The sequence below is a fragment of the Mustela putorius genome, unplaced genomic scaffold, assembly GCF_011764305.1.
Source record: "Mustela putorius furo isolate JIRA1106 unplaced genomic scaffold, ASM1176430v1.1 tig00000275_pilon_pilon_pilon, whole genome shotgun sequence".
Lineage (NCBI taxonomy): Eukaryota > Metazoa > Chordata > Mammalia > Carnivora > Mustelidae > Mustela > Mustela putorius.
This window is the reverse complement of record NW_025421341.1, coordinates 14,531,997-14,548,005: the sequence shown is the minus strand read 5'-3', so window position 1 is coordinate 14,548,005 and position 16,009 is coordinate 14,531,997. Positions and strand designations below refer to the sequence as shown.

At 40.5% G+C, this 16,009-nt stretch overlaps 1 protein-coding gene across 24 annotated transcripts in view; it reads right to left on the bottom strand.

The window, feature by feature from the left end:
• MAP2 (microtubule associated protein 2) overlaps positions 1-16,009 on the bottom strand; it is a 290,837-nt gene that overhangs the window by 31,629 nt on the left and 243,199 nt on the right. For 10 of the 24 annotated variants that reach the window (XM_045078671.1, XM_045078674.1, XM_045078669.1 and 7 more), the window contains 4 exons: positions 5,909-9,646; positions 5,496-5,702; positions 5,190-5,324; positions 2,257-2,318 (listed from right to left, as the gene is read on the bottom strand). In XM_045078671.1, coding sequence (XP_044934606.1) covers positions 2,257-2,318; positions 5,190-5,324; positions 5,496-5,702; positions 5,909-9,646 — 4,142 coding nt within the window. The remainder of the gene's footprint in view (positions 1-2,256; positions 2,319-5,189; positions 5,325-5,495; positions 5,703-5,908; positions 9,647-16,009) is intronic. The other 14 variants (XM_045078689.1, XM_045078690.1, XM_045078691.1 and 11 more) reach the window with 6 other exon arrangements.

Here is a 16,009-nt window from a genome sequence, read left to right as displayed (position 1 = left end):
TATATGGATTCTATTGCTTGCTGTATGTTCAGGAATATGTCTGAAAACATTATATAAAAATCAATTTTTTAAATTAACATAAAGTCCCTTAGGTTCAAAATGATATAAAAAGTTTGGCTGTCATTGGAAAGGAATTTCTATTTTTCACAGTAAAAAAAATGGAAATCTAAAATCTTACCAGTTTTTAATTTATTTTTCTTAACCCTTTTATTTTTATTTTTTAAATTTAAATTCAATTAACATATAGTGTATTATTAGTTTCAGAGGTGGAGTTCAATAATTCAGTCTTATATAAGACACAGTGCTCATTGTATCACTCGTCCTCCTTAATGTTAATCATCCAGTTACCCCACCCACTACCCTTTCCCCTCCAGCCATGATTAAGAGGAATGGTCTTATCGTTTGTCTCCCCTTCTAATTTCGTCTTGCTTTATTTTTCCCTCCCTTCCCCTATACTCTTCTTTTTTGTTTTTCTACATATGAGTGAAATAATATAAATGATTTTCTCTGATTCACTTACTTCACTTAGTGTAATACCCTCTAGTTCCATCCATGTTGTTGCAAATAGCAAGATTTCACTTTTTTTTGATGGCTGAGTAATATTCCATTGTAAATACATAACATCTTCTTTATGCATTCATCTGTTGATGGACATCTGGGCTCTTTCCATAGCTTGGCTATTGTAGACACTGTTGCTATAAACTTTGGGATGCAGGTGCCCCTTCGGATCACTACATTTGTATCTTTGGGGTAGATACGCAGTAGTGCAATTGTTGAGTTGTAGGGTAGCTCTATTTTTGACTTTTTGAGGAAACTCTACAATGGTTCCCAGAGTGGCTGTACTGCTTGCATCAAAATCTTACCAGTTGTTAGAATGCTAAACAAAGACTCGTGATTTATGTATTGTATGATGTCTAAACTCCAGAACATTGTGATGCACTACTAGTTAACATTGTTCAAACCATTTGTTGTAATTTTAGGAATTCTTTAGTAGTGTTTTTTTTTTTAAAGATTTTATTTTGAAGTAATCTCTATTTCCAATGTGGGGCTTGCACTCATGACCCCAAGATCACAAATTGATCCACCAACTGAGCCAGCCAGGTGCCCCTCTTAGTAGTCTTTTAATTTTTTTTTTTTTTTCCCTTCAGTCAGAAAAGAGTAAAATACTTCATGTTGGCTTTGGTCTTTTGGAAATTTAAAAAATAATGGTCAATCAAATAAAAAATAAAATAAAATAAAACCAAATACGAAAGATTATAAACATGAAGAAGTTAAGTATCATCAATGCAACCTAATTAAAACGTTTTAGCTCCATAACTTGACAAATATAGAAAAAGCATAGGAATATCTAGTAATAATAATGAACGTGGGCACTCTCATATACAGTTAGAGGACATATAAGTCATTAGAACCTTTCTGGAGGACAACTTGACAATGTGTAGCGAAACTTTAAATGTAGACTTTCTTCTTAAAACAGTTAATTTCACTACTAGGAAATTATCCTAAGGAAAAGCATATGGATGCAACCACAGATTAAGCAAAAAGATTTCTTCAATATATTGTTAAAATGGTAATAAAAATAGTTTAAAAGTCAAACAATAAGGAATTGAACAAGTGTATCACTATAAATAAATAAAACACAATACAATGTAGTCATTAAAGTGATGTACGAGAACGTTTAACGACAGGGAAATCTGTTTATTGTTTAGTTAAAAAACTGATGCAGTGTTCCCATTTATGTTAATATACCTAAAAATGAGTAGAGAAAAATAAAGATTTTACATCAAAATGGTTACTGTAGTTTTCTTTAGGTAAAAGGATTATGATACATTTTTACTTATAGTTGCTCAACCACGTTGTTTAATTTTCTCATATTCTTATTTTGTGGTAACAATAATGAAAATGTACATCAAATACACTTTAGTGTTGATCATAATGATTTATCTCAATTCTGTGAAAAGTAAATAAATTGAGTTTCCTTATTTTTGCCAGATCATCATTTGTTTCCGTTTTACTAAAAAAGAGGCAGCCTACATCCCAGCTCTGCCCTCACCAACTGCTATCACATGTCATTCCGGAAGACATTGAGACATGCCCCAATATCACCAAGAATCATTGTGGGTGAATGAATGATTTAAAATTATATTTAAGAGTAAACAGCTGAAGTCTACTGTATATCTAAAGTTATTGAGATGTTGCCACCGATACCAAAGGGAACTTCAAGCAGAAAGCAAGAAAAAAAAATATTTTACTCACAGAGACTTTATCCTTTGCCTGTTTAAATACACTGGAAGCCTGAGTTGATTCACCACCTGTTGCTGTCAAAAAAAAAAAAGAAGATAAAAACAACCCCAAACTTAGTGGCTTAACAACCACACAAATGAATTTTTCAGTATCTTTTGGATACTCAATTGTGTCAACAGAATAATGCAAAGCAAAATTTTGCTTATTTTGAGATTTGAATTGAGAAACTGAAGAAACCTGAATAAGAACATTCTAGCATGTGGCTCCCGCTATAGTGTGTGCTAATTAATATAACCCAGGTGTACCAAGGCACAGGTAAGCACACCAAATAATTTCCTATTGGTTACCATGGTACCTCTAAATACTGTTACTACACAAGCATAGATCCTTTAGAATGAAAGTCACAGAACAACAATCCAATGCTGTAGAATTTAATAAAAGGGGGAGTGATTGGTTTCTAGGGTTGGCACGATATTAAAGAGTGTTCATGGAGATTCCCAAGCCCTCTTTTTGTAGCCAATGGCATACCCACAGATATTCCTACATTTCTTATTCCAAACTCAGCCAACCCTTTTCCCTCTGTACTACTTCATTTCACAATATAAATGACACACTTGTTTGATGTGAAATGTACCACATGAGAAGAAAAATAGCTTGTCAAGGAAAGAAAACACGAGAGGAATTTTAAGTTCAGTAATACAGAACATGTTCTATACATGCACTTCCTGTATGAAATTATTACCACATCTGTTACTGTTGTTTCTCTTGGTGCTGTTTTATACCTCTGGTTTCAGTTTTAAACTCCACTATCTCCAGCAGTGAGGGTTGGTGACTTACCTGACTTGACTCGAATATTTTCTCATGATTGAAAACAATCCTTTGAGTTTTGGAAAGACTATCCCTATTTAAAAATTGTTCTTAGAGAACGTAAGGCACAAGCTTGTATAGTTACCTCTTCCTATTTTCTTTCAGAAAGGAGAAAATCCCAGGGGGGGAAAGCTTATGCTTATAAGCACTCCAAATGAATTTCAGAAAGAATTCTTACATCACGTGCAACTCTAACACCAATATAACTGTCTACAAGATGTTATATGCTATTTAGGGCTAGCTAGTAAGATTATTCACAGACTCTGGAATGATTTTTTTTTCTAAGAAGTAGTGCAAATAATGTTTTACTAATAGTTCTGTAATATTTCTTAAATTTCTGTGACATACAGTTTGCTTCAAGCCAATAACATCCGTGTTCGGTATATGTTATCTGCTCGAGTATTTTAATATTTGAACAGACTAAGGGAAGATCCTAATTAGTCCAAAGATCTTAAATTTCCTTTAATGAATGAGTTAAAAAGGCAATTCATTCTCAGTGTGGTAAATCGAATACCAATAACCTGTCAAACACTTCACCAAAACATTTGATGTTTCCTCCAAAACTCCATAATGCTGATATATTCTTTCATCCTCTTATACATGATATAGGATTTTTATGCCCAACCAAGAGAGCCTGCCTGTTCAAGCATTTGTCTAATTAGAAGTAAAATTCCAAATTAAAAGCAAGTGAATTAGAATAGAAGAGTTGGAGGTATCATAGCAATTTCTGAGAAACACTTTTCATCCTGAACTTTTATCACATCAAGGTTTCTGTATAATTTATGAGCCATCCACTTTCAAATATTGCCTTAAAGATTAGTACTTGGAGGAAAGCTCATGAGATGATTCCCATATGAATAACACAGAATACTTGAAATTTTATTGACTAACATAAAACCATAGATTACCTTGATTTTCTTTTTCTTACAAAGGTTAATGCTTCTCTTAATCATTAAAGCCATCAGAAAGTTTATATAAAGGCACTCTTTTTTTTTTACCCTTATATAAAGGCACTTCTAATATACAATGTAAAGGTAAATATTCCTTTCTGATTTAGCAATTTGACATCTAATTTTGTAGCTTGCAATTGTGCTACTTAATAAATGTTACAATAAAATGCATTGCAAATTAAGATTATCCTGGGATAATTATACATTAAAATGAATACTTTGCACTGAAATTTAGGAATAGAGTTTGCATTATAGATATCTGTATGAGCTTTTATTGTGATTTGTAATAAGTTTCGCTCCTCATTTCACCCCTTTTTAAGAAATTAAAAACACGTATATTTGAAGAAGACAGAAAAAATAAGAAGATGGCAACATAGAAATACACCTAAGTTCTAAGAAATTCTGGGGGAAGGAGATTTATGTGGGAATTCTGAATACTCAATTATATAGAAAAATGAGCAGTTTGAATCCAACACTTTAAGAAAATCCCAATGACAAATTGTCAGTGAGGAGACGTAGTACAGTGACTTGAAAGCCTTGCTAATTTTGGATACGAGGGATAAAATCTAATGGGATGAGGAGGCAATTTCATCTTTTTTTTTTCCCCTTTCATCTGAAGCAAAGTAATTTTGCAATCACAATTTTACCCCAGATTTGCTTCTCTTTCAATCTTGAAATCACTACTCATTCTTGGCAAATTCATCAACATCAGTAACAGATTTGGCAGTAACCATGTAGAAAAAAGGACAAATCTAGTATGGGTTTAAGCATGAGAGAGATAAATAAGCAAAATAATGAGAATGCATACCACGGTTATATTCATCGTCATCGTCTAACCAAACACACAGAATGAAAAGAGGAATCCCCAGAACGTGACACTAGAGCACAATGCCAAGATAAAATCACTGCTAAGTCTGAGCATGACAAAGAAACAGATGGTCATGACCTCTTCTGCAGGGAGGGGGAAAAAAAAAAGAATAATGATACAAGACATTTAATAGCAAAATTGTTCATGACTGCTAAGATTCTTGGAAGAAAAACAAAATGAAGAAGCTGCTACAGGAATGAGATAAAAAAAAAAAATACATGTCTATGTTTGCCAGCCACATTGCAGAACTGAAGAGTCACCTGTGGTTTTCCGCTTAACACAGGAGAGATGAGTTGGTCTAGTATATTTGATAGCAGGTTTTAAAATGAATTTCCTGGAGGGAGAGTGGGCCTGAACTTCTGTTTTTTTAGCAAGTTCAGCCTTCTTATAAACTGCTACGAATAAAGAAAACACAAGAAAGCATACCATCAGGAGAAAATAAACACTTGGAGCCAAACCGAACGGAATTTCATAAATAATTAGTTACCACTGTTAGGAAGTTTCTACTACAAAAGAGTCATAATGAATTCAAAAACATTTTTTAAAGAAGTTATGGTGAAATGAACCTTTTTTCCTTCTCACTTCATCTCTGGAGACTGTGCTAGGTTCCTTTTTAGCTATTTTTCTTTCAGGAGTGGAAATTCTGCCTCTCCCGGTTTTAAAAGGCTTTTCTTTTCTATGTTTCTCAAGAGATGGTCTCCGAGCTTCCTTTTCAGCTTTGTCCTCTTTAGGAATAGTTTCTAACTGTTCTGTCATGATGCTCCTATCATCATCTGCGGATCAAAGCAAACCATGACAACAACAACAACAGTGACAACAACAGCGAGAACATTAGTGACAAATGTACCAAATCCTTCATATATTTAACAAAATGCAAAATAGAGATAAAAGAGACATTTTAATATGTTTAAAGCAAGAAAGAAATCCATTAGGTCATTGGATTTTATTTGGAAGTAGAAAATTTGAAAAAAATGCACACCTTGCGTGTCCACCCAGAGGCTGTCAGCATCCATGATGGAGTCGTCGATGGTGGTCTCGTCTTTGTAATCGTCATAGGTTTCCGTCTTGTACTCCGAGAGGGCAACCTCTTCTCTCTCAGGGGAAGCTGGAGCCTCCAGGGAGCCCTCCTTGGGTTCCGCCTGGGCTTCGGCGGCCTCTTCTGCTTCGAGCTCTTCTCCGGCACGGGGAGAGGGTCTCCTCTCCACCTCGGGCTGCTCCAGGGCTGCAAAACGCACGCTGTGCGAACCCGACTCCCCTTCCTCCGTCGTGGTCTGCACCACAGTGATGAAGTCATCCTCGATGGTCACAACGGACTCAATCACGCCTTTGTGCTCCCCGGGACAGGTCTCCACGAATTCCTCCCTGACACCTGGGACGCCCAGGTCGGTAATCTGAAGGGTGTCTGAGCGGAAGAGCAGTTTATCGTATTCTCCCCGGGCTTCTATCTCTTCTTCCTCGCTCTGAGCCTCTGCAGGTGCAGCCCCGGTGGCTTCCAGTAAGGGCTCTGCGACGCCGGAGGGCGTGACCGAGGTCTCCGGGGTCTCTTTGCTTTCTTCTTTCGGCTGCTGAATGAATTCCATTTGGACGTCAGCTCTCTCATCTGGGACCAAATCAGCCTCCGAAGCAGCGCGAGCGCAGGGTATCTCTACCGACAATTTGATGGCAATCTCATCTTGAATGAGAGAGGACTCTGGGGAGATTTCCTTTTTGCCCTCATCGGCTTTCAAGGACTCCATGGTGAGGCTCTCATGCTCACCGCTGGACTCGTAGGACTCTTCCTTGTCTACTGCCTCCTGGTGCACCAGGTCAGGCTTGGCCACCTTCTCCTTGATTTCCGTCTCACTGACCTTAAGGCCTTCTTTTATGTGGCCAGACTCAACACTCATAAATGCATCTGCCTCCTGAGGTGCTGGAGATAAGGGGATGAGACCGTGTGCAGCCTCGAGGTTAAGCTCTGTTGCCTTTCCGGCATCGACAGTCAGCCCTGCGGCCATCTGTCCAAAGTCACTGATTTTCACATCTAACGGAGCCTGCTCAGCTTTCTTTGCAACGAAATCCAGTTCTGCTTCAGCTTTTTTGGACGGTTCAACCTCAGCTACTTCTGGCACCGAACTAAGACCTTTCTCAGCTTTCTCGGCCGCGGGAGGGGTCGCGTCTTTTGATACGGTCGGCTCTTTGGTCGAAGCGGGCTCGTAGGTCACCCCTAATCCAAATGTTTCAGCTTGGTCACTGGCCTCTTCTGTCGCCTTGGCGTGTTCTTTCGCATCAGCATGTTCTTTGCTCTTTTCGAATACAGTATCCAGCTTATCATTAGCTTTCCTCTCTTGATCGAACTCCCTACTCAGTCCCGATTTGTCACCAGAGGTACGCGGGGACACTTCTTTCTCAGCACCGAACTCATCTTTGACTCTTCCGGCAGCTGCCAGTTTTACCTCAATCAAGGAAAGGTCTGTGGCTAGATCTCTTCGCATTTTATCATCAGTGCCTTCATAAAAGGAGCCACTCTCCCCTGACAAAGTCTCACTGTCTTGAACGGGTGAGGGGAGTGGCACTGTGTATTTATTGAACACACAGTAACCCAGGTCTTCGAGCTGACTCTCTGTTTTTACGATGACATGGTTTTCATCGGTGACAGGGGGCAAGCCGGTAACACTCTCCTCAACCACAGTCTCCGACGGGACTGACTTCCTCCTGGCCACCTCAGCATCTGCGCTCACGGAAGCTAATCTTGACCTTGTGCCTGCCAGATCTAGCATTTCAGGCAGGTCAGGCGCCATGACAGTACCATTTTTGTAATAATCTTTGGCTAAGAAAGGTGACTCACAGGAGGTCTCGACTTGAGTAGTTGGTGGGCCCGCAGCTTTCCCCCCCTCTGACTGTTCTTCCTCTTTGCTTTCCACGGGGAAAGAGGGGGCTTTCTCCACCGCAGGTGTTGTGGCTGGGAGGTAATCATCCCCTTCGTCCATGCTTCCACTGGTGTTGGTTAGAATATCCGAAGCCAGAGGAGAGAGATCATGTCCCCGACCAAAGTTAAATCCGAGGGCTATGGAATCCAGGCAAGACATGGGCAAATTGATGGACATGCTCCGTTGTTCTATCGCAGACCTCCCTCCGAGTCCTAAACTCCTGCTCAGCGTCAGGTCATCCTTGTTCTTACTGTGGAGGTCCCGCTTCTCCCCATACACTTTTGGATCGATAGTAAACATTCTTTCTTGAGGAGAACTGGGTTCTTCAGGCAAATCAGACGGATAGCTCTGTGCAAGAGTGCTGTACCCGGTCTCTTGTGCGGGAGGACTGGGCTGGGGCTCTTTGCCCGCCGCAAGTCCCTTGTCTCCGTTTTTACACACGGGAGATACGGTCTCGAAAGACCCTTGGACGCTTTCTCTGGTGTCACTTAGTTCATAGTAATCACTGCCTGGCTGGATGCTTTTTGTCACTTCATCTTTTAAGGCAGATGTTTCAAAATACTTGGACATTCCCGACTTATCTTCATAAAACGGCATGTCCAGCTCGGCTGTGGCTGCAGCCCCCACCCCTTCCAGCTTAACATCTTTGCCTGCAACTTTTTCTTCAAAAAGGTCCTGGGCCGCACTCTTGTCACGTACTGCAGCCGGTGCGGTCGTGACTTTCTCCGGCGTCTCAGAGGTCACAGCCGAGTCTGTCGCTGCTTGCTCCAAACTGGCAGGGAATGAGTCCTGTTTTAATGGCTCTGTGGTAGGCTCGTGGCCTTTCTGTTCTTCTTTTGAGAGGGTGTGTTCCATGCAGGGCTGAATAATGCCCGTTTCTCCATCTGTCGGTTTCGGGGGCTCACTCTCCTTCGGCATGGCTTCTTTGTCAGAAACGGTTATTTTTTCTTCAAGCTTCAGCAGAGATTCCTTTTCAGGGAGCACCGCATCCTGCTCTTTTATCTGTGCACTCTCGAGCTTCATCGCCCCTTTCTCCTCGCCTAAAACTGTCCCTGGGACACATTCTTCCATGGTTGGAATGTGGGCGTCTTTGGGTAAGGTGATTGCCTCTGGGGCTGGTGCTTCTGCCATTTTGTCCGGTTTGTCCTTGTGGGGCTCTTGAGCTTTAGAACTGTCTTTGGCAGTTGCTGGGCCACTGGTTTCTTCCAGAGATTTTTTGTCCTCGGGTTGTAACAGGGCAGGGGCAAAGGGCGATGCTTCTGCAACGGTTTCATTCTTCATGACATCTAAAGGAAGAGTGAAGCTGCCGGCCTGGAAGGGACTGGGCATGGGAGAATCAAACTGTTTCCCTTCCCATCTGGGGATATCCTCGAGGACATCTTTTCCCTTCATGGGGGTGAGGGGGCCAGGCGAGATGGGAGCAGCTAAACCCCACTCGTCCTTTTTGGCTTCCATTGGCATTTCGATGAACCAGTCCTTTTGCTCTTTTGGAACTGGGGGCTCTGCAGAGAGGCCAATTCCAGGCACCACGAGGCTTGGTTCTGTCTTCTGTTTCGTGTCTTCGAGCCCGGCACCAAAAGTATGCCCAAATAGAGTGAGAGGTGCTTTTTCTTCTTCTGGGCCTTGCATGTCCTTTTTGTCAGGAAAAATTTTAGTTGTCTCAGGCTGAGAAACTAAGGCAGCATGTTTAAGGTCTTCACCAGGCTTACTTTGTTTCTCTGACTCCTTGTCCTTCTTGTCTAATGGCTCAGCTGGAGAGGGAGTCAACTCCTGTTGATCATGGAACTCCATCTTCGAGGCTGGAAGTAAACCTGAAGTAATTGGGTTGATTTTTAAACAAATAATAGGCAAGGGCTTTCAGGCAGTAAGCTTCAAATTATATTTTGAAATGACAAATGAATGGGAGGGTAAGAAAACAAAACAAAACTATGGAACATGCAAGCATGCTACCCATTTAAAAATCAATATGGAAATGTCAGGACGGAGATGTGTTTGTCCTACTGCTGAAATGGACTCCTGTTGCAAATTAATGCATACAGGAATTGCGTATTTTGAATACTTTTTTCTCCTTTGTTTGGGCTCTCCTAAATACTATGTACTGTGTATTGCAGTAGCAAAAAAATTTCATGTGCCTCCTGCAGACAAAAATGATAAATTAAAGAATACTGAATAAGTCAGTAATATTAGGTACAAAAATACATTAAGGACTAAATATGAAAAATGGATGAATGTTTACTGAACTTTTTTATTTGTGTTCTTATTTAAAATGAACTGGGGGTGCCTGGGCGCTTGGGTGGCTCAGCGGGTTAAAGCCTCTGCCTCTGCCTTCGGCTCAGGTCAGGATCTCAGGGTCCTGGAATCAAGCCCGGCATCGGGCTCTGTGCTCACCAGGGAGCCTGCTTCCCCCTCTCTCTCTGCCTGCCTCTCTGCCTACTTGTATAAATAAATAAAATCTTAAAAAAAAAAAAAAAAAAAAAGAACCAGCAGGCCATGGGCAGAAGGCCAATTCATTCCTAGTAAGTATTATGTTAAAATCAAGTTAATTGATTTACAAACGCCAGGACCAAGTTTTTGTAACTTTTGGAAAAGTTACTGACATAATTTTTTTAGGAGTCATCTGAGATTAAATTTCAGGAATATAAGTAAATATCTGCTATTAACTTTAAGTGATAGGACCTAAAAATTGACAAGGTGATTTCTACCACAAATTCAACATTTTTTTTTTAATTCAACATTTTTAATTCCTAATCATTAGTTAACCTTACGACAGATATACGAAAATCTGAATTATATTGTTAATACTGGGTGTCAAATAAATAAACAAAAATCTTAAAAAAAATACTGGGATGTCATGTGAATAAAAGTTTTAAAAAGAGCCAATTATAATATCTTTCTCTCCCTGGTCATGACCTCATTCCCTGGGACATGACCGACAGTGAGGCATTAAGTAGTGGCTTTAAAGATGCTTCACAGAAATTAAAAGGCTCTTTATTTTCATTTGTTCATTAACCAGAAATCTCACTTGTGTTTGAAGGTCACAGGTGTCTCACTGTGGTCATTAGGGCTAGATGTAGCTATCTGGAAAAGATTTGGGGACAAACAATAAAATTCAGTCATTGCTCCAAGAGCAAGTGTATGGATCATCGTTACCTTATACACTTGTGTGTCCTGTTGGAACAGTGGGAAAGAAATACTTTATGAACTTCTAATAGAGGTTAGATGAATGAAAACTCAAGAGATATGGTGATGGTCAAAGATGTTGGCTGCCATGGAGAGGAAATGATATGAGAAGCATCAGCAGGAGCTTTTAAGGAAACCAAACCAGTATTCATCGGAGCATAAAAAATATAGCACATTGCGGTTGCAAACAAAAACAATTCTACCATTTAAGCTTCTATGTGCCAAAATCCAACTCCACAGTTTGAAAGAAAAGCATATGAATCGCTGTCCCAAAAATAAAAATAAAAATATACATGTATTAGCAATGTGGCTGGCAAACACTTGGAGATGAGGCGGGGGTGGGGGGGGGGGGGGAGGCGGACAAAAAGCTCACACAGCATCGTCAGCCTGGCTGCAAAGCGTACTGTATCATGGCAAAGTAAAACCAAGACTCAGCTGCAGCATTGGAAAACCTAGCTGCCACACAGCACCTGTGCAAGCCACACTCTGCTCGTTAAACCTACAACATGGGTCTCGGATCATGAGGAGACCAAGCCATGGGATAGCACTGGAGAGGCATCAGGCCCGTAAGCTGCTGAAGAGATCATTTGCAACAAAACACATGCAAATCCTAGGAAAGACACACCTTCCCTGGCAGAGGAAGGAATTGTTACTTCTGGAGACACCTCCGTGACCTCTTTTACACTTTTCTCCTGTGGGCCCCCTGCTGGGCCACTCTCTTCAGGAGCTATGTGAGCCTCGGCACTAGACTCCACGTGGCCCTCCCTGAGGGCCTGGGGTTGGTTTGAGGCCTTGGCAGCCCCGCACTCTTTCCCAGGAAGAGTGGCAGGTGTCTCTTCCTCAGCCATTGTTCCCTCTAGCGTTTCTTCTTCTTAGGGATGAAAAAGATGTTGACATCATGACCACAGAACAATACACACAATGGCAGAAATACTACTCAACGAACACTTTCAGCTCCATTACATGGACCTCGCCAGAAACTTCTTTACCATTTGGAGGAGCAGATTAAGATTTGAATGCAATGTGCATTATGTATTGCTTGGGAAATGGTCATATATATATAATCTGATAATAATGATGCCTTTTAAAGTCTCGTTAAAAGGCTATTTATTTGAAAACGTGAGAGCTGAAAGGGTTTTATCGCTCTATTCCCCTTAGTGGAGATGGCAGTCAGTTGCGCACACATGTAGGAAGCTTGCTGGAAATAAGAGATGGTGCCGCTGGGTAACAGATGGTTATGAAAAGACAGATGGGTTGATGGACTGAAAAAATCTTTACGTTTGCTAGACATGGGCTGTTTTCTCCAATGCAGTAAGCCCCTACAGTAAGCCCCTTACTACATGTAATAAGCCCCCTACATGTAAGCCCCTACATATGAATTTCTGATTACTTTATTTAAAACATGCAAACTTCAGTAAAGAATCTTGGAGAATAAAAAATGCCCAGCCTCAACAACAATACTCATCAACTGCCCTAACGGCTTTATCATGGAATCCATCAACACTATCTTATTTGATATTTAAGGGCCAAAGTTTCAAGTATTTAAAGTACTAAATAGTATTTTAATATAACTTATGTAATATTTTTAAGGCCAAAGAGTTCCTAACTCAATTTATTTTCCCTTCATTGCACTCTATGATATGGGGGAATGTAAAAAATTGCAAGGAGTAAGCAAATTATTTTGAAAAGCAAGGTCCAGGTAAAATGGAATCTTAGCATTTAGGAAAGTCTACCTCGGGAACAGAACTGTTACCATATTGCTTATACCCGTGATATACTGTGTGTAGTTGCCCTTGATTCTGAGTACGACAATGTGCGCATTACCTGGAAAGTCTTGTTTCTGCAGTTCAAAACCAAACCACCAAGATAACTGAATGGCAATCAAACTGCCAAAATATCTTCCCCAAATAGGTATATCATGTGGAAAAATATTAATAATTAAAATGGAAAAAGCACACTCAGGCCACGGATTATCATGTTCAGTTGCTTCTCACTTGCACTTTCAAATGTCAGTAAAATAAATCCCATTTTATTGCTTAAGAAATTAAAGGGGAGTATATAAGTAAGCTGCTTTACAGTTCTACAAATGAAAGATTTGGATGAAATTCATATGAAACATTGTTTAAATGGCCCCGTGAGAAAGACTACAGCAGGCAAGGAAAGGAATTTTCTTTTTTGAGAACTATTAAGACCCCTGGGCAGGGGGTGGGGGAGGGGAGAAGTACTACATCTATTTCGTCCCACTTAGCACTCAGGGACTTTCATGTTTGTCACTTAATTATGTAAGTAACATTTTAAAAATTCAGATTCCAAATTATTATTAAGGCCATTTTTATAATGCCACAGAATTAGAGATTTTGACAACAGGGGAGAGACTTTCACTGTAGCTGCTTTACTCATGGCACCTTCTTGGGTCAAGTCTAATCAATTTAATCAACATATTTTCCAAATCCACATAACCTTCTGCTTTCCATTTCCTTATTTTGTATTAATCATGTCTATTTCTGCCTGTTTCTCACTCAAAATTTCACATATTTTTCCTAATCATTTTAAGTTCACACTCTTAGAAGAATCTACTTTTACCCCATGTGGGTTGTATTTCTCTATTAGAGTGTCTGAGCCACGGTGCTCTTTGTTTTCCCATGGATCCTCAAAGAAGTTTATTATCATGAATGTCGTGGGTCATTTATGAGTTTATTCCCACTGCCTTGGAACTATCCGCTCTTTCATTAAATACTGTCCTGTATGGAAATAAACTCTTTGTGCATACAAGAGAATATTTTGAGAATAAGCTCTTAACCTACACAAAACATGTTTTAGCTTTAATTTTGTTTTCCTTTACAAAACTACCTAGTTAGAGTGAGATGAGTTTCAGCCCACCGCCCTCATCACGGCCAGTTATACACTAGGGTCTCTAGCTTTCTGAGGGTGGAATGACAAAGGCTTTGGATCATTTCCTTCACTTCAGCCCAGGTCTGCTCATGTGAGCCAATATTTAGTCACTTGGGGGAGCCTCTGTAGTTTCTGTAGATGATTAAGTGATTAGGAGAAATACACTCATTCTGTAACATGCATTCTGCCCTACACAGATTCATGGATTTTCTCTTTTAAGGAGCTAACGTATTGACACAGCACTAAAAAGAAGGCTAATGCTATTTAAGTCTGATCCTAGTAATATTCTGTATTCAAGGAGGAAAAAAACTATATACAGGATCCTCGTCCTCAGTTTGAGAAAGAGGATGTATTTGTCCCCCGCTGATTTATTTACAGGGAGCAGAAAGGAGTCATACTTTAACTGAACTCTTTTTCCTCCCTCCCCCACCCCCACTCCTTTTGGGGCTTTGTTTTCAGAAACAATGATACAGAACAAGAAAGTACTCCTACGCCTCAAATCAGGCTTCTTGTAGATGAGGTATTTGGCTAGACATATAAACTATATAGGGACTTCACTTTCATATGGAAAAAACAGGCTCCTGTCCCTCCCACCCCGCTCTGAAGGTACACTGGGAATGAAGCATGTGGTCAAAGCCGCAGGCTGGGGTGTGGGGGGAGCAAAAGGGGACCATGCTCGGTTCACCTTTCTCCCGGCCTAAGTGGGCCTCTGCACTCTGCGCTGGGACACTGGGGAGCGCACTAGAGGTAGTCCATTGTGAGCGGAACAAAGGATGCTCATAGTACTCCTCATCGGAATGGGAAGGGTCATCCTCAGGCACAGACACAGAGATGGAGGGGGTTAGGAGTCTACGCCTCTCCCCGCTGGTGGCAGGTTCGTGGCTGGGGAAACTGTGTAGAGGACCCACTTGGTCCTCAGCTCCTTCATCTACAAACAGACACACAGGAAGAAACTGCAGGGAGAACTGGACAAGACAGACGCAAGATCAGACGCACGAGACAAACACCTGCACAAGGACACAGTGGGCCACAGAAGTAGCACAGAGGGATGGAGGGGAATTAGCAAGACCAAGCGGATGGACGATGGGAGGCGGTGAGTGTTTCATGCTTCCGTAGCCACTGAATTTACACGAGTCACTCCCTTTACTGCATGATAGAAATTAACTATACAATCCCCTCAAACGAGTCAGAATCCCCACAAAAACACTGCAAAAGAAACAAAGCCTGACAATACAAATGCGTGAATCGGAAGAAATCCTTTCAAGTACATTCTTTGCATGCTTCTGTCAATATGTTTAGAAGTTAAAAAAGAAGAAAGGTGTTAGGACCCGATGCATTACAACAATAACAGGGGAAAAGAATCCTGTTTGAAGCACAACCTTAAGTATCTAGGATGCCCATATAGTTAGCATGTGGGTTATTTTAATTTTTTGTTAATGATTTTTACCAGAAAGCCATTTTTAATTCCAGGCCTGTTAAGAATCTAAGGTGCGTTATTTCTCTTCCCTGCCCTACTAAGGCAAGCACAGCGGTATAGCGCCTTCTTTGGGGCTAACTCTTAGGGGCATCTTTTCAAACCCTGGTTCTCATGGTTTTAAGAAAGTTCCTAACAATATAAACTCATTTTCTTTTCTTTTTCTTCTGAAAGCTTTAAAGAGATACCATTAGCTGACAATGATTTCTACAGAGCTGGATTCAGATTCACTAAGACTTTATTCTATGTGGTTTCATTATTCTATGTGGTTTCACCTCTGACTGTTGGCTGTTTTTATATTTCAAACCCTCATTGCATATTTCTCATTGCAATGCTGAAGTAACTACTCTTTCTTGCGTCCTTTCCAGTCTCTTGGCTTAGAACTCTGCCTTATTTCAATATATTTCCTTAAGTACACAAGTATAGGTCAGTCTGCTTAGCACTTGCATTCTGGCGTATTTCAATGAGCTTTAAGGATGGTGGCAACAAACAATATTTGGCTTCCAATGTGGTACAGACCCTACATCTCAGGCCTTCACGACAGGTTACTGAATTTGCTAATCACTGTTTATTTACTTACATAGGAAATAAGTTTTAGATTTCATAACTTTCAAGAATAAGAATTATT